At 44.0% G+C, this 20883-nt stretch overlaps 1 protein-coding gene across 1 annotated transcript; it reads right to left on the minus strand.

The window, feature by feature from the left end:
* Nucleotides 1–3994: 3994 nt before the first annotated feature.
* On the minus strand, nucleotides 3995–9047 carry LOC308663621 (zinc finger protein with KRAB and SCAN domains 1-like). Its single transcript, XM_081320203.1, has 4 exons — nucleotides 8426–9047; nucleotides 7344–7457; nucleotides 6422–6548; nucleotides 3995–6037 (listed from the first exon to the last, which is right to left on the minus strand). The coding sequence occupies exons 1-4, from the start codon at nucleotides 8738–8740 to the stop codon at nucleotides 5040–5042; spliced, it is 1554 nt and encodes a 517-aa protein (XP_081176329.1). The 5' UTR covers nucleotides 8741–9047; the 3' UTR covers nucleotides 3995–5039.
* Between the last annotated feature and the right edge of the window lie 11836 nt (nucleotides 9048–20883).

Here is a 20883-nt window from a genome sequence, read left to right on the forward strand (position 1 = left end):
AGGGCTATTTAAATCGGGAAGAGGGATTTGAGGCGGGATCGATTTGGGGTTGCCAAAGTGGGGAAGCCACCATCTTAGAGACAGTGTCTTAAGAGAAAATGTTACCTAAGTGGTCATTAAGTCAGAAACTATCTCCAATGCAGTGTTAACTATATGCAGTCCTCAAGCATAGCAATTTCTCTATATTTTTCGCAGGAATCATACTTTCCTCCTTGGACTTTTGAATTTATACTTTAGAAACATGTATCATTTTTAACACCCAAAGCTCTTCAAAAATCAGACCATTGTTTTTATACAAACACATTTGTATTCTTATATCTGGATTTAACAGATTTCATGATTTTTCACCGCCTACGCATTTGCTTGAGAAAGGTGGCAATAAGCACAAAAATAATACAAAAAATTATAAGTAATGCAGGTACCACACTACTTCACCAGTTCCTTGGGATCCCCAGGCCTGCTGACATAGCCTTTCTTGAGGAACCAACAACAGAAAAGACCCGTCTTCTAGGTCCTGGCAGATAGTAAGGGCATGGGTGACTCTGAGCAGATCCATTAACAGAAGCAACTGGTGCACAACACGAAGCTGTGCAAAGACTCTACTGGCCACAACTTCTATCCATTATTTGAGCAGACGTTGTGAGTTTAGGACTGCCAGGTTGCACACTGAGATTTACTTACCGAGTAAATATGATTACTTTTGAAACGATAATCTGTAGTTTATCAGCTATTGTCAAAATCAAATACTGTTTATAGTTCTTTCCAGTTTACATAATCTTTACTGCATATAATCTGTCTACATGCAACCTTTCATGAGAACTAGCACAATTCCTCAGTGAAACACTTTATAAATTCTGTTCTCACTAGGGGGGACTTGTATTGGAATTCCTGGTGGTCTACCATCCCATTTCTAACCATTTCAAATCCTGCTTATCTAGATAAGGTTGGCCAGGTGCCAGAAAGTACCCAATCCCATTTTAGTCTCATCTGATGTTATAGGGACCCATTTGGTGGGTCACTCCATCCACAATCTTCCATGTTTAATTCTAGTATTTTGGATTCCTCCTTTGGCTTCTTCTTTTCTCAAAAAGGGAGAGCTTAGAGGCGTAGCTCACTTTAACGTGCTTAATTGAGCAAGTTCATTGGTGCCATTCTTCCAAGCGTATTTGCTAATTACCAATAAAGTATATTTTAATTAAGGTATGTTACATTGGGGTTTTTTAAGGCATAGTACTATTATACACTTAATAGACCTACAATACACTATATAACTTTTATATCCATTAGAAAACCAAAAAAAAATGACTGCATCCCCCTTCTCTCTGTCCTTTTGGGTAGCCTGCTCAGTGGCAATTCTCAGTGGTGGAAGCAGCAACACTGCAGCTGAATTAGAGGCCTGGGCCTTCAGCAGTCTGAACTGGCTGCTGTAGCCCTCAGGCCTCTACTAAAGTCAGCACCCCTGAGGAATTCAGTCTGACCCTCTGTACCAGAGGTAGGCACCTCAAAGCCACAGCCACCTCATGCTCCACAAGTTCTGCCATGCCCAATTTACCTTCACCATGTTCCTCCCTCTTAATCAGGCAGGTGCAGCCTTCAGGGAGGTTGGGTCAGACCCTCTTCCAGATGCTGCTCACAGCGTTCTCCAAATTGCACCGGCTCCTCTTTCTTAAGAGGTATACCCGGTTTCCATGTGGAAACCCTTTGGAAAGATTCTGGGGCCTTCCAAAGCATTGCAGAACTGGGTTTGCTTGCTATTCTACAAAAGGTGCTGCAAAAGAGAGTGATGGGAGAATGGAAGGCGCACACTGTTCTCATGATACAGGAAGTGGTTTTGCCCAGTGGGAAATAGCAGAGGCTGTCTCAGGGACTTGTGTAGGAGAAGCTGAGGGAGTCCTCAGTGCCTTCTCATTGGGTGAAAGCGCTTCCAGCATCATCCCTTTGCAGAATCCTGGGCAGGGGTTGGGCTGACTTTGTGATGGGAAAGGGGAGAATCTGAAAGGCAGATTTCACCTTTTTTGCAGTGCAAAGCCAGCCCTATACATCCAGGAACATGATGCAAAGGGACATTTGTGCACTCTAGCCCAGTGTTTCTCAACCTGTGGCAACTTTTAAGAGGTATGGACTTCAATTCCCAGGGTTCCCCAGCCAGCATGGTAGTTGAAGTGCACACGTCTTAAAAGTTGCCATGGTTGATAAACACCGGGCTAGCTCATTTAAGTGGAAAACCAGCCTCGTATAGCCCAGGAGCCTGACACAAAGGGGCATTTTGGCATACTCTAGTTCAGCGGCCCCCAACCTTTTGGGCACCAGGGACCAGTTCTGTGAAGAAAGGTTTTTCAGCAGACTGGAGGGGACGTGGTTTTACGTATTGCCGATGGGACTTTGCGCGGCCCAGTTTCTGGCATGCCCTGGGGCAGCTGACCACAGGGTGGCATGGGTCTTGGAGTGCAGTCTACCAAAGGCAATTGTGAGTGGAGTAGTTGTATGGCAAAGATACTGGGCTAGAAATCAGGAGAACAAGAGTTCTAATCCCATCTTAACCATAGTGACCTTGAGCCAGTCATACCCTCAGCCCAAGGAAGCAGGCAATGGCAAACCACTTCTAAGATCTTGCAAAGAAAACTGAAGGGTATGGTCCAGGCCATCATATGGACTATAGTTCAGCGGCCCCCAACCACAATGACTTGAAGACACGGCCACACAGACAGAAAGAGAGAAAAGTTCAAACATTTCTTGGGTGTTCTCTGAATTTAGGGGAATTCAGTGCCCAAGTGCAGAATGTCTTTTCTGCAGGCATTTTACCAGTCGTTTCACCTTGCATTCCAGGAAGACAGCACAAAAGTTGCTGCACAGGTACTCAACTTACAACAGTTTAGTGACCATTCGAACTTACAACAGCACTGAAAAAAGGGACCTATGACCGTTTTTCACACATTGCAGCATCCCCAGGGTCACGTGATCAAAATTCAAATGCTTGGCAACTAATTCACCACGGCTGCAGTGTCCCAGGATCATGAGATCATAGTTTACGACCTTCTGGCAAGCAAACTCAATGGGGAAGCTAGATTCACTTCCATCCATGTTATAATTGCAGTGATTTACTGAACTATGGCAAGGTAGGTTGTAAGATGGAGCAAAATAACTGTCTCACTTAAAACATAAATTTGCTGCTCAATTGTGGTCATAAGTCAAGGACTACTTACATCCAGTCTGTGTGAAATCTGAATTTAATGGCGCCCCTCAGTTAGAAACTATTTAGGCAGTATTGAGGGATTACATGGAGGAAACCTTCATCTTAAGATCAGAGAACTCCAAAAAAGAGCTTATGACAGACCTGGGTCACCATTATCCCTAGAGATTGTTACCATTCTCTTTCTCTTCCAATCTGAGCCTAAATAACGTAGCAAACATATCTAATACTCATTCCTTCTACTTGCCCACAACCGCCACTTCGTCAAGATGAACTGGGTTGACAGAGAGTGACTGGTCCAAAATCTCCCAGTCGGCTTTCATTGCTAAATTGAGACCGGAACTCAATCCCAAATTCCTAGTCAGGTGTATTAATCTCTAGTCTAGGCCAAACTGCTGCTCTAGGTTTTTTCCCCCTCTCTCTCTCTCCTACTGTCAACAGCCCAGGAGAGATGCTTTTAAGAAATCATGAAACATATTCATTTATACAATTGGAAAACTATAATACCAGTAGGAATGTGTGGGTTTGGGCAACGTATGTTAGGATTACAAAAAAACATCCAGTTTGCATTTACATAGACCTTTACATATGCCTAACACAGCAGCCCTAGGCAGATTCTGTCTGAAGAAATTCGTAAAGACTTTCAAGAACTTCTTTCTTTGAAGATGTAAAACAAAAATTATAAATTATAAACATCCTCTTCCATTCACTTTCCTTTAGCTGTACAGTGTCTTTTCTTGTCCCACCTCTCATGGCTGCCACATCACATCCAGTCTAACCTCATTTCTTTTTATTTTTCTATTCATTCATTCATTCATTCATTCATTCATTCATTCAGTGACCGCTCATCTTACCATAAGGTAACTCTGGGCGGCTTACAGACAGAAAAATACATCTACATTAAAACCTGAAGAAATTAAAACCAAAGATTAAAATCCAGGACACATAAGTGGGGGTAGGCTGTTAATCAATCTCCTCCACTGTGCTGTTCCTCCATTAGGACCCCACACCAACTGGCAGAGCCAGTTCTTTAGGGCCTTACGAAAGGAGGATTGGCAAACCTCGCATGGGGAGGGGCAAGATGTTCGAGAGGGCAGGAGCTGTAGCAGAGAAGGCCCTCCTAGATCCTGCCAGTCGGAATAATTTGGCTGACGGGACTCGCAGAGAGCCTCCTCTGCTGGGACAAGTGGGGCAGGCCAATCCCAGTGGGGTGAAAAGGTCCCTCAGCTGTAGCCTCTGAATGCTCTTCGAGGGTACACCATGTAGAGTGCGTTATAACAGTCCAACTGTGAGATGGCTAGGGACTGAACTTCTGAACGATCATACGCCCTGCACTAAAACAATACCAAGATAACCAACTTTAAAAGAGATTATATGTCCTCCATATTTGAGAATACGTTTAAAAAGTGTACGATGAGTGAGACAATAGTGCATTTTCACTAACTCGCCCATACTTCTATGTTTCTGTGGTAACTCTCCTGAATGGGTCATCCTACGAAAAATTAAGCCGCTGATCCATCTTCAGTTCTTTCCACATTTGAGGGCTTATACCTTTTCTTGTGTGTGGCTGCTTGGATGATAAACAAGATTCAGGCTTAAGAAAAACATCTTTGCATGTTCCGTGCATTAATAAGCTGCCTCCATGTCTGGATTCTTGGATGATGAATACATTGGCGGTTGCAAATAAAGCTCAGTCCATGGATTTGTACAGTTTTTCACGTGTGCATCCTTTTATGAGAGGTGAGACCTTATACTCAGTGAAGCTTGATCCACTTTCCATGCATTTCTAATTTTCCTCTGACAACTAAAGGTGATGTAGTCATTAAAGGATTCTTCAAACTCAAGGCATTTATATGTTCCCTCCCGCATGGATCCTTTGGTGACGAGTAACACTTGTCTTGTCATAAAAGCTCTTTCCACATTCCAGGCATTTATAAGGTCTCTCCCCTGTGTGGATCCTTTCATGAGAAGTGAGATATCCCTTTCGGGTAAAGCCCTTTCCACACTCCATGCATTTATATGGTCTCTCCCCTCTGTGGATTCGTTCATGACAATTAAGCTGTCCTTTCTGGGTAAAGCTCTTTCCACATTCCATGCACTGATACGGCCTCTCCCCTGTGTGGATCCGTTCATGAGAATTAAGTGGTCCTTTCTGAGTAAAGCTCTTTCCACACTCCAGGCATTTATATGGCCTCTCTCCTGTGTGGATCCTTTGGTGGCGCGTAACTTCTTTCTTCTCAGAAAAGCTCTTTCCACACTCCATGCATTTATATGGCCTCTCCCCTGTGTGGATCTTGTTATGAGAATTAAGATGCCCTTTCTGGGTAAAGCTTTTTCCACACTCCAGGCATTTATGTGGTCTCTCGCCAGTGTGGATCCTTTGGTGGAGAATAAGTTTACTCTTGCTAATGAATCTCTTCCCACACTCCATGCATAGTTTCATCTCTGTGCTCCGACTGGAATCCCTCCCAGATTTTACAAAGGTGTGTAGTTTGCTTCTGCTGTAGAGTTCCTTTAGTAAAGTAAGAGAGAAAGAATGACTGATGTATTTTTCATACATTGCATACATTTTTCCTTCAGTCTGGTTTTCTTCACATTCATGTAAGTCAAGTGGATTTTTCTCTTTCCCCCCATATTTTTCCTTTTTATTTCCTTCCAGGTCTTGCTGGAACAGGAAACTAGGGATTCCGACAGGAACAGAAATGGATGACTTCTCTCCATCTTCTGAGTGCTTTCTCTCTTGTCTTCTTCTGTCCTCTTCGTGGCCAAATATCACTTCTTCAACTTCATGCTTCTCTGTCTTTAACCCTCCTTGCTTGCTATTCTCATTTTCCAGCCCAACAGCTCCTTGGAAAAAAGAAAATAAAAGTTTGTTACAATTGAGAATGGTGAAAGGAGGGTCTCCCCCTTTCAAAAACATGTGTTCCAGGTTGGCACCAGACATGTGTCTAGCTAGGATGTGATGGCTGCAAATTGTTATCTAGGAGACCCTGAAGGTATACAAAGAATTTTTCAGCCAAGAAATATATTAACTCTTGTACTGATTGGACAATCTGCTCAGCCATTTCCATGGAACATCTAGGACATTTTCAGAGTCTATGGTATTTACAGCAAGGGGTTAAGGAGAGATGATCACCTTAAGCATCTGAGTGTAAATATCTTCCCTATTCATCTTCCCCTGAAAAAAAACATCTCCCAGTGAATGGAAGCCAGAGCAAAGCCTGGCCTTACCCAGAGCAGCCATATTCTTCATCATGTCCCACATGACTTCCCTGCACAACGTCTTCTGACCAGAATCTAGCAGCTCCCACTCCTCCAACGTGAAGTCCACAATCACCTCTTCAAATGGACCAGATCCCTGATGAAAAAGAAAATGTTCCTTGGCAGACATTAACAGGAAAGACTTGTAAATTTTATTGCACAAAATGGAAACAGAATTTTGCAAGGGACTAAACAGATACTTTCTTACCAGAAACTAATTTATGCCTGCATCTCCACATAGTCTTTGGGGCTGGGAAGCCATAGCTGCACAAATCATGTCTTAGGTGCATCCAGGTTGTGGAATGGCAACACAGTCACCATTGCAGAGCTTCCCAGTGAGCCAGAATAACACAGCAAGAGATTTTGGGGAACAGAATCCCCTAGACTAGCAAACTAGTAAACATGACACATCCACCTAGAGGTTTTCCTAACCTATCTCAAAATTTTGGCAATGAGCCTAGAAATCCCAAGTCACCTGGCCATCAGTCTTACTGTTGCAGCTGTTTAGCACTGATTTAAACATAGGATGAAGGATGAAGCCCTAAGTCCGTATGTAGTTTTTAATCTTATTTCTATTGTTTCAATTCATTTCTATCTAGTTTTCAGCTCTCTTCTGAAAAGTATTAAGAAATATTTAGAGTATTAAGAAATGTTTTAAGAAAAGTATTAAGAAATGTTTCTACCAAACAAATTTCATTGCCTAATGCAAGACTCTCAGTCTCTAAATTTTCTCTTTTGCAACTCCAGAACAATCTTGAATGCTGAGTGTGACTCATCAGGATATTCAGGGGGGACACTGTGTTCAAACAGACACACTCAGCATTTGGTGGTAAAAGCAACTCATGAACGGAGAGAGGTGGAAATGCTGTTCTCAGAAGAAACCTGCACTTACCTGCCAAGGAGGCCCATGTTGGATCCTCCTAAAAAGCAGCTCCTGAGAAGAGCTTGATGGATCTCCTCTTTCCTGGAGCTCTGCTGAGATCTCCCCAATGAATGGCTCCTGCACCTGACAGAAGAGTCTGGTTTATGATTCACTTTCAGAGAACCATAATGAGATTAGTTTGCTTGCCTTACTTTTTGCCGTTCCACCTGTATTTCTCCAACCCAAGTGAAAGTAAGGCAGCTCGACTCTGTACTGCACATGACTTCTCTTTTGGGGTAAATGCCTACTGTTTTAGATAAAAATTAGAATTAAAGAGCCTTGCTGCAATAACTAACAGAAGATCAAACTCTAATTGGTGGGAAACAGCTATGAAAATCACAAGTACTCCCATAATGTAGAGCTGTTCAGGGGGAGACCAGTGTTTCATAAACTTCTTTAAAAAGAAATATTCAGTTACATGACTGAGAAAAAACCTACAGGTTACAACCCAACATTTTAGGTGATAAAGTCAGAAATACTTGAGTGATTGTGAATTGTTTGAATATCATCAGCTGAAATGGAAAACGTGGCCCAATTAATTCCTGCACTAGAGGAAACAAAAAGAGATGCCTGACAAGAAATTGTGGCCACTTCCTCAAATTCTGGACCCTCTTATATCTCTCAGGAGCATGAGCAATTGAAATGGGGTTGAACTTCTCTTTTCTTCAACAGAATTATCTCCAAAGGAAACAGAAGCATTTACCTCAAGAAGTTGCTCTCCAAATATTGCCAGTAAATAGGCTAATTCTGCTGACTGACTGCTGCCTACCATTTGGTAGCTTGATTCCCACCGGCTCAAGGTTGACTCAGCCTTCCATCCTCCCCAATCAGTAAAATGAAGAGCCAGACTCTTTGGGGGCATATGAGAGGGTTGTAAAGCGCTGTGAAGCTGTATATAAGTCTAAGTGTTATTGCTATTAGTAGTTCCAGAAATGGCTGCAGAGGCTTGTTCTGAATCTCTTTGATTTTGGCTAGACTGCTGATTCCCACCACCACCACCACCACCACCACCATGGAGCTCCCAGGATGAAGCCCCCCCTCCTCCTCCTCACCTGCCCCTTTCCCGGCTCTTCCCGCTGGGCTTGGCTGAGGAGGAAGCCTTCGGCCAGGGCCACCGCCTGCGAACAGCTCTCGGCCCCGCACTCCCTCACCCAGCTCGCCATCTCCGCGGGCAGCAGGGCCAGCAGCTGCTCCAGCACCACCAGGTCCAGCATCTCCCCTTTGCTGCTCCTCTCCGGCCGCAGCCACTGCCGGCACAGGCGGTGAAGGCGGCTGCAAAGCTCCCGGGGCGTCTCGGCCTCCTGGCGGCAGCCGTCGAAACCGCGGAAACGCCGGCGCAGGATCTCTGGGCTGAGGGCGGCCTCCATCCTTGGGGATCCCTAGGCCTCCTTCGGGTCTCCTGCTCGAGGGTAATCAAAACAAGCCCAAGGCAGTCCGAGGTGGCCTAGCCAGGCACTCCGCTCCGACTGCCCGGCTTCCAGCAGGCGAGAAGAGGGGAGGGGCTCGGCTCCTTTCAAGGCCGTTTTGCCCCTCAGAACAACAGCCGCGACTCGCTCCGCCACAAATTCTTGCTAACACCGAGAGTCTCGGTCAAAGAGTGCTCCTTCCTAGAGGGGCAAAACGCCACAGGCGTCCCCTCATTCCTTACCGCTGGCTTGGAGAGCTTCCCTGGGAAGCCCTCCGCAACCTTCCTCTACTCGGCAAAGGTATTCTGCGCATGCTCCTTTCCTGCCCGTTGACGTTAGAAAGCTGCTGGAACTCCAGGGCTGGTGGAGCGTTTGGTTGCGGGGGGGGGGGGGGGGAAGGTGCGAGGGGTGGAGAAGACTGATGGTTGCTTCTGGGCACCTGGGATTTCTTTTTGCTCTGTGTCCGAATCTTTTGGAAATGCAGATATGTTCCTGGAACAGAGGGAAAAAGTTGTGTGTGTGCGTGTGTGCGTGTGCTGGGGGGAAGAGACTTGATGGAGGGAAATGAGAAAAATGTCAAGAAGGGTCCTAAGGCAGAGACGTCTTTGCATGTCAATGTATTCATTCATTACCTAAGTCAGGGGTAGGCAACCTCGGCTCTTTTATGACTCATGGACTTCAACTCCTAGAATTCCTGAGCCAGCTTGGCTGGCTCAGGAATTCTGGGAGTTGAAGTCCATGAGTCATAAAAGAGCCGAGGTTGCCTACCCCTGACCTAAGTAAAGGGACGAAAAAAAAAGGCTCCGGTCGTCTTCTGGCCAGTTTGGTGGCCTCTTCCTTATGGAGGAACGTTCTTTATAGTGTTGAGTCTGCCCTTTTCTTAATTCATCCTTAAAAGGGTCAGATCCCTAACATTTGCGGCTTGGCGGCCCGCGGGCGAAGAGGGGAAAACCAGGCTGCCCGAGCAATGGCCCCTTCAGGCTTCTACGCGCCCCAGAGCGTTTGCAAAGGGGACGGAAAGCCTGAAGCGGCACGAGATCGCCCCCCCCCCCGAAGCCTTTCGTCCGTTGGCCAAAGCTTTGGGCGCGGAGAGACCGTTGGGGCGCGGTCTCACGCTCCTTCGGACTCGCCAAAAGCGGATCGGGTGTCCTGCGCAGGCAGCCGAGGTGAGTCAGCGAAGGTGAGCAGGGCGTGCTCGTCCCACTCAGTCTCTGCTCTCACCGCTCCGCTTTTGGACCGGATTGGGGGGGAGGAAAGTTGGCGGTCCGGCCTTGGAAGAAGCTCTCGGCTCCGCACTCCCTCTCCCAGCTCGCCATCTCCGCGGGCGGCAGGGCCACCATGTCCCCTTTGCTGCTCCTCTCCGGTCGCAGCCACTGGGGGCACAGGCGGCTGCAAAGCTCCCGGGGTCTCTCGGCCTCCTGGCGGCAGCCGTCGAGACCGCGGAAATGCCAGCGCTGAGCCTCTGAGCTTGAGGGGGCGCCCTTCATCCCTGGAGGTTCCTGGGCCTCCCTCGGGTCTCCTGCTCGAGGGCAGCCAAAAGAAGCCCGAGGCAGTCCCAAATGTCCCCGAAGCCCCTTTTCCGGTTTGCAGGAGGGGAGAACTAGGTTTCGACTCAATCGGACCATCTGCGCCTGAGGAGAAAAGCGGCAAATCCTTCCCGCCAATTTCCTGCCCGCTCCTGGGCTTAAGTGCCTCAAGAAAAAGCCAGAACGATAGATATGTGCTTCCTAGAGGGGACCTGGTAGGAAGAGAATGAAAGGGGACTTTCCCTTTCAGGCCTCCCGGAATGTGTACGTCACTGCTTCCTCGGAGGAGAGGGGCGGGGCTCTCGATGCCTGCAAAGGGCAAGGAAGAACCGATGATCTCGGCGTCGCCTCTCTTCATCTCCTGCTTGCTCCTGCGCCCTGCATGGAAGTCGGGAAGCCTCCGCTGAAAGTTGGGGCTCTGCTTGGCCTCTGGGTCCAGCGCAGGACGGACGGATCCGGGGTTGAACGTCGGAAGGCGCCTGGTAGCCCCTTTTCCCACTGACCCCTTTCCTTGCAAAACGAGAGCTTCGTGAGTGCAGCCGCCTCCGTCAGATGCAAAGACTGACGCGGGATGGAAATCGGGGAGGGCGACGGGAGGGGAAGGCAGGTTGGATCCGGGGCTGCGAACGAGGGGAAGCTTCGCTCTCTGCCTCGCCCTGGAGGTTGTCAGGATGGCTGGAGCAGAGAGCTTCCTCTCCTCTATGCTCCCTTCCTGGAGAGGAGACTTGCTCTCTGGGCGTAAAGCGTTTCTCCCGCTGGTTCGTTTGCCGCGTTGCTAGGGCAGAAGTGAGCCTAGAAGACCGAGGGTTTCGGTTTTACCGAGCTGGCACCGATCCCCTCTTTTTCCAGGTCTCTATTTAAATACTCATCCTCTGGAAATCGTGAAAGAGCAAATTATCTTGGAGAAGGTCTTACCTATGTTAGTCAATACTGATTGCATGGCTTGCAATCAATTTATCAAGAATCTGTGTAACTAAGATCAGGAAGAAGCTAAAAAACAACCCTCCAATACCATATGATAACTAAGTAGACTTCTCAGAGTACCAATTAAAGTATATTTTCCACAGGAATTCTACTTTATCCATCATGTATTGAATTTACAGTATAAAAAACCTACCATTTATTACTAAACATCCAAAGCTGTTTGAAAATCAAATCATTGTATTCACTTTAAGGCTTAAAGTTTAAGCCATCTGCTAAATGACAAGAAGTGAATTCAGAATAAAAGGTAGTAAAATAGGTTCTTAACACCCCCCTCCCCCAAATTTAAACATTTGTTGTAGGAGGCTTGTCTTTCTGGTTAAGCATTACATGTAGTTTGTAAATAGAAAACAAGAGCCGCTTACTTCCAATCCCAATTCACCTCTGGTTGTTCCGATGGGCTTTGGGTGAAGAATTGCTGGGAAGAGGGAAGCCCCCCTGCTAAACTATGCATTTTTAATTTGATTATTCCTCTGCCATGAATTTTTATTTTTCTTATTTCAGAGGTATTGTAATTTTGTTGCTATATAGATTGGTATTTTTTATTGCTTTTAACTTTGTAAGTCGCCCAGAGTTCCTTTGGTGAGAGAGTTGTAAAATAATAATGAATAATTTAATCAGCTCATTGGAGAATGGCTTAGACGGAGTCTTTGTGCATAAATACCCTTGCCACCTAAATCTGTTCATGTGTTTCTGCTCCAGTGACTTATGTGCTTAATTTCACCCAATCTTTCATCCAAACTAAACAAGCTACAAAATATATCAAATTCGGTTAACTTAAACTTCCTCTTTCTTTAGCATCTAGTGACATGTTATATTTAACTCCAGGCTTTTTAATCTAAGTTATAAATTTTGATATGCTTTTCTGTCATTCTTTAAATGCTACATGAGTTTTAAGAACAGGTTTTATCTGCAATAAAAATAATATTCAAGATAAATCTCATCTTAATCATAGAAATAATAATAATTAATAAGAAGAAGAAGAAGTTGGAAGGGACCTTAGAGGTCATCTAGTCCAACCCCCTGCTAAGGCAGGAAACCCTACACCATTTCAGACAAATGGCTGTCCAGTCTCTTCTTAAAAACTTCCAGTGTTGGAGCATTCACCACTTCTGGAGGCAGGTTGTTCCACTGGTTAGTTGTTCTAACTGTCAGGAAGTTTCTCCTTAGTTCTAGGTTGCTTCTCTCCTTGACTAGTTTCCATCCGTTGCTTCTTGTCCTGCTTTCAGGTGCTTTGGAGAATAGCTTGGCTCCCTCTTCTTTGTGGCAGCCCCTGAGATATTGGAACACTGCTATCGTGTCACCCCTCACCCTTCTCTTCATTAAACTACACATACCCAATTCCAGCAACCGTTCCCTATATGTTTTAGCCTCCCCAACAATTGCAGTTTTTCTCTCTTTAACATTTCTTTATCAACTTCAACCCATAGCTTGACATAATTATTTTGAAACAATATGCAGTTCATATTTGTCAAATTAACACCCAAGTATTTTTCTTCTTATTCAATCTCAAAACCTGATTTTTTCATCAATTCTGTTTCACCTTCTACATATTTTATTAACATCTTTTTATTAGTGTTATAGTCCCATTGCCCATTAATATAACTTTTTTAAGTTTCAAAACTACTTTCATTCTTTTTTTTATTGAAAAGTTTTACAATACATTTTTTTAAAAAAACAAAACCCCTCCCAACCCCCTCCCCTCTCCCCAACCCTCCCCAACACCTCCCTCCCTTCCCCCTCCCCCGTCCCTGACTTCCCAGAGCTCAATACAGGGTGTAAAAATACAAGCAATCATAGTCTACCTTATGCAAACAACAATAAAATAAAATAAAATAAATCTAATAAATATTAAATCTATCGCACTTTAACTCTACTTTCATTCTTATTTTGTTTGGTACAATGATTATCCTGCAGATCAATTGTCCCTGTCCTTTGGCAGAATATTGTATTTTTTTTCTGTTCTTGCCATTTGACAAACACTCCACATTCCTTGCTTCCTGGATATACTTTGTTGCTGTACAAAGTTTCTCTCTCCCCCCCCCTCCTTTAATATTTTCCTTCAGGATATATTTTGTCAGCTTCTGGGTATTTACCCAATTTAGTTAGTGGTACATCCTCTTTGAAATGGATGGTGTCATTTTATTTTACATAAATATCCAGATTGCAGCTGTGATTTTAAAAGATACATAAGCCCTGCTCAACCAGTATCTTGCTCTCATCCCATTCTTGAATTTCTATACTTATTTGAAATGTTAATTAAAAATAATAAATTCTATTCAAAATATACAGTACTCTGCATTCTATGATGCGTTCCTTTCTTGTGATTAAACAATAAAATTATTTCATTGGCTTTTTTCTTTTCTTTGTAAAGGAGCTTTTACACATTTCCCTCTCTTTTTGTTTTCCCTATTTAAGGCCAGATTTTGCCATGATGAAAATAATGGGTTTGATACTTTGCTCACCACTAAATATGAATGCAACTGATGATAGAGAAATATTCCTATAAGTTTTTATTTTTCCTTATTGCTGATATCTGTTAGGAACGGGGGCTGCATGAAATTGCCCCAATTAAATTGGCACTTTGACACAGCGTTGTTGTGGAGTCCTATGGTGCCTAATTTAATTTCTCCTTGGGGACATTTAATTTAAAGGTAAAGGTAAAGGTTCTCCCGCACATGCGTGCTAGTCATTTCCGACTCTAGGGGCCGGTGCTCATCTCCGTTTCAAAGCCGAAGAGCCAGCGCTTGTCTGAGGACGTCTCCGTGGTCATGTGGCCGGCATGACTAGACGCCAAAGGCGCACGGAACGCTGTTACCTTCCCACCGGAGTGGTCCCTAGTTTTCTACTTGCATTTTGACGTGCTTTCGAACTGCTAGGTTGGCAGAAGCTGGGACGAGTAACAGGCGCTCACTCTGCTACGCGGCACTCGGGATTCGATAATTTGAGGAGAAAATGCATCAATTCAATCAAAATAGAGCTGGAAGGGACATTGGAGGTCATCTAGTCCAGACCCCTGCTCAGGCAAAAGACTCTTTACTATTTCGTACAAATCACTGTCAAGTCTCTTCTTAAAAACCTCCAGTGATGAAGCACCCACAACTTCCGGAGGTAAGTTGTTCCGCTGTTTAAATGTCCTCACAGGTAGGATTCAGTTCACTCAATTCTGCTTCCCTTGGAGGCAACAGTGGACAAATCATTGTCCACACAAATCTTCTGCAGAAGAGTTTGAGGGTTTTGACAGGGTTGTCCATCCTGAGAAACTTCGCTGAGGGTTCTGCTGCTCCTATAATGCCAGAGGACAGTGGCAGGGAAGGACAGCTTTCAAAGTGGAAATGAGTGGATCCCTCGCCTAAGTTCTTGATGCTATGCTTTCACTGGAGGAGTCTTCGTGTGGGATAGTGTTGCTGTTTGCCTCACTCCAGCTTGGGAGCCTATTAGGTGTCATCATAAGTGATGGGTCCGAGGTGTCCCTTCGGGAGGCGCTCTGCCAAATACCAGCTGTGGAAGGAATTGCCAGTAGTAGTAGAGTTGGGGGCACTTTTAAGAGGACTGCAGAAGAACGCAGTGAAAGGTCTGGATCAATGGGAGGACTGGGGCTACACTATAGTTGGGGAGGGGCTGAAGAGGGAAAATGTTCTGGGAGATATGCTTCCTGCAGTGGGAATTGGGGGAGGGGCAATTTGGCTGCTAGTGTATGGGGGGACTCCCAGCCTAGTCAGTCTCATTTGGTGCAGAAATACCAGCCTTTTTTCACCTGCATTCCCCTAGTATACATTTCTGCTCCTTTCTTTGTACGTTTGTGGTTGTGTGTCTCTGTGTGTATGTACACGTTCAATTATCCTCTTCCAGAGAGGAGTATATTTAAAGATAGAAAGGGGCCTCCCTCAAGGTGGTATCTTAGAGTTCCCTTTGGAGACATCAACAACATGCAGATCTCTTATGTAGGAATAGCAATGGTAAGTCTTCTGCAGATGTCCTTTTCCCACTGACTGTTCAGTGATCATTTCTGCATTCAGATTATTCCAGCTGGAAAAGAACAGCAAGCATGGTACACTCTGGAATGTTCTTGAGCTTTGCTTATGCTATTTTGCAGCATGACAACTCTGTTTCCTCTTCAGAGGATAAAATGCTGGAAATCTCCAGAACACTGAAGACTCAGGGCCTTTAGCTCTGCCTGTGGAAGAGAACTCCTTCACTATGCAGGCTGAAGAAGGCTCAGATCCTTGGAATCCAAAGTTCATTTAGCCAGCCTAGTCCAGGACTTGCCCCTAGAAACACCTTTTGATGGAGGACTTTTTCAGCCAATCTCTTTGAGAGCAAAAGAGAAGCATGCTGAGTAGCGCAGTGTTCAATAGGCCGGCTGAAAAAGGTTAGTTTGAATTTTGGAGTGGATTTTTTTTCAGTCAGGCCCCAGAAACCAGTCCTTCCATGCAGACTTCTTCATTGACTTTCGGTAAGGTCTGCAGAGAAATTGCAAATATTAATCACATGATTATAGGGCACTTGGCAACAGGTGGGAAAGCACTAAGTATATTCAAACTGTGATATGATAATACATTCTGCTGTAAAATATGGCTTTCTGACTTTTGTACTCAGTGTAACCAAAAATCTTGAGGGGTCTTGTTCAGTTTCCATCATTAACCTCCGTTTGCAAATATACAAACTAAGCTCTTATCTGATCCACCTACACACATTCATCTTATATTTAATAACTTTTGTAATCTTTTGTCTATTATTGCACTAATTCGCAGCCTTGTAATTCTGTACACATACAGTTGCTTCCTTTTTGCCTAAAATATTTGCCTAGGAGGAAAAAAATACTTTGTAATACCTGGTTTGGTTAACATGTTCTCTCCATGAAAAAGAGCATTCATTTCTGGTTATGAAGTAGTTAGGTTATGATACAAGATTTCTAAAATGATCACAGAAATGGGATGCTGCAATTGAGATATGGGCAGGTTTGTGACTGCGTTTTTCTTTGTGTGCTTCTTTTGAGAAGGTATATTTGTACCTCTGTCTCTCTTCCTATGTTTGGGAAGGGCTATTGTTAGGTACAGGGATGTGGTGGCTCAGTGGGTTAGGACACTGAGCTTCTCAATCAGAACGTCGGCAGTTTGGCGGGTCAAATCCCGAGTGCCACGTAACCAGAGTGAGCGCCTGTTACTCGTCCCAGCTTCTGCCAACCTAGCAGTTTGAAAGCACGTAAAAATGTAAGTAGAAAAATAGGGAACACTACGGTGGGAAGGTAACAGCGTTCCGTGCGCCTTTGGCATCTAGTCATGGCACATGACCACGGAGACGTCCTTGGACAAGCACTTGGCTCTTCAGCTTTGAAACGGAGATGAGCATTGGTCCCTAGAGTTGGAAACGACTAGCACGCATGTGTGGGGGAACCTTTACCTTTGTTAGGTACATAAATTGTCTTGGATACAGGGTTGGGGTCTGCATTTCTGGTCTGGGAATCAATTCTAGAAGGACATTTTGTCAGCCCTTCAGTACACTATCCTGCTACTCTGAAATATTTTTCTCCTCCTCTCCTTTTACTCTGGAAAATTAGGGAGTTTCTTCTGGTATGCTTCCAATGCCCTCTCACTCTGCCTATCTCCTTATGGGGACTTAAGCTATCTTTTAAATAATGGTTGTCTAGTAGTCTAAGGAACTTTCCCGCTTCCCACAGTCATTTCCACATACCATTACCCTATCCATGTTCTCCAGAAGTCTTTTCTCATTGGTTTGTAAAGAAGAGAAGCAAAGGCATGTAAGACTTTAAAATAAGGATTGCTATATTTTCAGTGAAAATGAATAGTTTGAATAATATCAGCTGAAATGAGTTGCTTAATTCCTGCACCAAAGGGAAGAAAGGAAGAGAAGAATGAAAGAGAATAATTCTGGCTACTTTCTCAATGCATGGATTCCTAAAACTCAGTGCATGGATTCATTTGTTTTTTCCTGTATCATGTTATGAGACGCAATTATTCTCAGTGAAGCCTGTTCTTTATTCCATTCCATTTCAATTTTTCCCGTGTGGTTCCCTCTGACAACTAGAGATGCTGTATAGTAAGTCCTTGACTTACATGTTTTTTTAGTGACCGTTCAAAGTTACGATGGCACTGAAAAAAGTGACTTACGACAATTTTCACACTTAACCACCATTCCAACATCCTGATAATGATGTGATCAACAATCAGGTGCTTGGCAACTGGTTTATATTCATGACTTTTGCTGTGTCCCTAGATCATGTGATCCCCTTTTGCGACGTTCTGACAGTCAGTGGGGAAGCCAGATTCATTTAACAACCGGATTACTAACTGCAGTTACTGACTTAACAACTGAGTGAAGAAAGGTCGTAAAATGGGGCACAATTCACTTAACAAATGTCTTAATTAACAAGAGAAATTTTGGGCTCAATTGTGGTTATAAATCGAACACTACCTGTAGTCATTAAAGGCGTTTCCCCCCTCCAAATTCAATACATTTGTGGGCTGTTTCCCCTGTGGATACTTTGTTGGCCAGTATTGCCTCCCTCCTCCGAAAGGCTCTTTCTACCCTCCATGGATTTATATGCTCTTTCTGAGAATTGTGTTTTCCAACTAAAACAATTTCCACACTCTGTGCATTAATGAACTCTAACCACTGTGTGGATCCTTTCATGACAATTACGATGAGCTTTCCAGTATAGCTTTTTTCAGTCTATCTATATAGTTGCTTCCCACTGTGAGTGCTTTAGTGGCAATTAAGATGACTGTTGCTAATGAAGCTCTTTCCACATTCCATGCATTTATACGGTCTGTCCCCAGTATGGATGCTTTCATGACGATTAAGATGTCCTTTCTGGGTAAAGCTCTTTCCACATTCCATGCATTTATAAGGCCTGTCCCCAGTGTGGATCCTTTTGTGATTATTAAGATTTCCTTTCCGAGTAAAGGTCTTTAAACATTCCATGCATTTGTACGCTCTGTCCCCAGTATGGATCCTTTTGTGACGATTAAGATGTTCTTTCCGGGTAAAGGTCATTCCACATTTCATGCATCTATGTGGTCTCTCCCTGGTGTGGATCTTTTGATGGAGATTAAGATTACTTTTCCTACTGAAACTCTTTCCACACTGCATGCAGACTTTCCTCTTTCTGCTCAGACTGGAATCCCCCCCCCCCCCGTTTTTACAGATGTATGTGGTTTGTATTTCCAATACAGTTTCTCTGGTGAAGTAGAAGTGAAGGAGTTATTCTCCATAGTTTTTAGAGGCATGCATGGTTTTTTTAGTCCGGTTTCTGCCATAGTTATGTAATTCAAATTCATGTTTTCTTTTTTTCTACATTTTCCTTTTGTCATTTCTTTCTGATCTTGCTAGGATAGGAAGCCACGAATACCAAGAGAAGTGGATGACTTGTCCCCTCCATTTTCTGGCTGTTTTCTCTTTAGCCTTTTGGTGTCCCTTTGATGGCCAAGGATTACTTTTACTTCATTCTTCTCTATTTTGAGTAGATTTAACCTTGCCTCCTTGTCGTTCTCATTCACAGACACATCATCTGCATGGGGGAAAAATTAACATTGATTACAATTTAGAAGCCCCCCTCCCCCCCAAAAAACATGTCAATCTGCGTTCCACTTTTAGTACAATCCATTTGTCTAGTCACAATGTGATATCTGCAAATTTTTATCTAGTAATCTGATTGTATAGAAAGAATGTTTTCAACCAAAGAACAGGTTAAAGCTTTAGTGCTGACCAGTCAATCTATTCAGTCACTCCATGAATTATCTAGGACATTTCTCAATTCTACAGGGAATATTTCTGCCATGGCCTTTTAGAGAGATGAACATCCTGGCCTTACTCAGAGCAGTCATATTCCTAGAAACCTCCTGCATCACTTCTCTGCGCAAGGTCTTTTGGCCAGAATCAAGCTGCCTCCACTCCTCATCTGTGAAGTCCACAGTTACCCCCTTAAAGGAATCAGAGCTCTAGAAAGAGAAAAAAGCATACAATCCCAGGAAACAATTGAAAGTGCTCTCTTACTGCACACAACAGAAAACACACAGTTGCAAGAGCCAAATGAACATTTTCTTTTAGGACTGATTACTGTCAACCTGTCCACATAGTCCGTGGTGCTGGGAAGCTCCAGATGAAGATATGATGGCTTAGCTGCTTCCGCATTGTAGAATGTAAAACACCCAACATTAGGGAGCTTCCCAATGGCCTGGAGTAACTCATCAAGGTGGTTTTCGGCAGAAAATCCCCTAAATCTACCTGCCTCGCTGACACTATGAACTTCTTTCAAAACCTATTTTAAATTTTTGCCAATGTCCTTGAAATCCCAAGTGACTTGAATAACAGTTGTATTGTTACAGCCACTTAGTGTTGACTTACTGGCTTATTCTTAATGTGCTGTATTTCTCAGGTATCTTTAATCCCACTGTTATTGTTTCAATTCATGGATTTCATTTCTAACTATTGTAGGCACTCTTCTTAATAGTCAGAAATATTAAACTCTTTCTACAATTAAATTACATTTCTAATAGAGTTCCTACCTGTGAATTGTCTCATTTGCATCTGCAAAACAATCTTGAAAGCCAAATATGGGTGGACACTTTGTTCAAGTACACATAGACTCAGCTTTCGGTATTAAACACAGCTCATGAATGGATGGAGCTGGAAGGCTACTGTTCTAAGAAGAAACCTGCACTTACCTGGCAAGGTGGCCATAGTTGGGTCTTCCTGAAAAACAGATCCTGAATAGATCTGAACTGTTTTCCTCTGCGCTGGAGCTCTGCTGAAATCTCCTGTGTGAATGGCTCCTGCATCAGAAGAATAATCATGATCAACTTTCAGAAGATCATATCCATGTTCGTTTGCATTCCTTACCTTTTTCTTCTCTACCTGTATTTCCCCAACTCAATTCAGACACACTTCAGGGACTCTGCATGTGATTATATTTCTGAGTAAATGATGAACAAGGGGGAGGTAAAACAGCAGGCTGTGCTTTTATGTACATAAACTGCAACTGCAAGGGTGTGTTAATTAGCTTATTTCTTTTACTATTGTGGCATGATTGTTGTTAGTTGCGAAGTCGTGTCTGACCCATCGCAACCCCATGGACAACGTTGCTCCAGGCCTTCCTGTCCTCAATCATTTTCTGGAGTCCATTTAAGCTCACACCTACTACTTCAGTGACTCCATCTAGCCACCTCATTCTCTGGCTCCAGAGCACATAGTCAATCTGATTTCTGTGTTGACTGTCTGGTGATGTCCATATGTAGAGCCGTGTCTTGGGTTGTTGGAAAAGAGTGTTTTCTATGACCATCGTATTCTCGACAAAATTCTGTGAGCCTGTGCCGTGCTTCATTTTGTACTCCAAGGCAAACTTGCCTGTTATTCTGATTATCTTTTGGCTTCCTACTTTAGCATTCCAATCCTCCATGTTGATAAGGACATCGTTTTTTGGTGTTAGTTCTGTAAGGTGCTGCAGGGTTTCAAAGAACCGGTCAATTTCATCCTCTTCAGCACTGGTGGTTGGGGCATACACTTGGACTACTGTGATATTGAATGTTTTGCCTTGGATTCGAACCGAAATCATTCTTCCATTTTGGGGATTGTATC

Source organism: Vipera berus (genome assembly GCF_964194415.1).
Source record: "Vipera berus genome assembly, chromosome: 2".
In the NCBI taxonomy this organism is placed as follows: domain Eukaryota; kingdom Metazoa; phylum Chordata; class Lepidosauria; order Squamata; family Viperidae; genus Vipera; species Vipera berus.

Coding starts and splice junctions, on each gene's coding strand:
- LOC308663621 (XM_081320203.1), bottom strand. CDS start 8,740: ATGGAGGCCGCCCTCAGCCCAGAGATCCTGCGCCGGCGTTTCCGCGGT. Junction 7,458..8,425: donor AAGAGCCGGGAAAGGGGCAG/GTGAGGAGGAGG, acceptor CTCTTCTGTCAG/GTGCAGGAGCCATTCATTGG. Junction 6,038..6,421: donor GAAGAATATGGCTGCTCTGG/GTAAGGCCAGGC, acceptor CTTTTTTCCAAG/GAGCTGTTGGGCTGGAAAAT.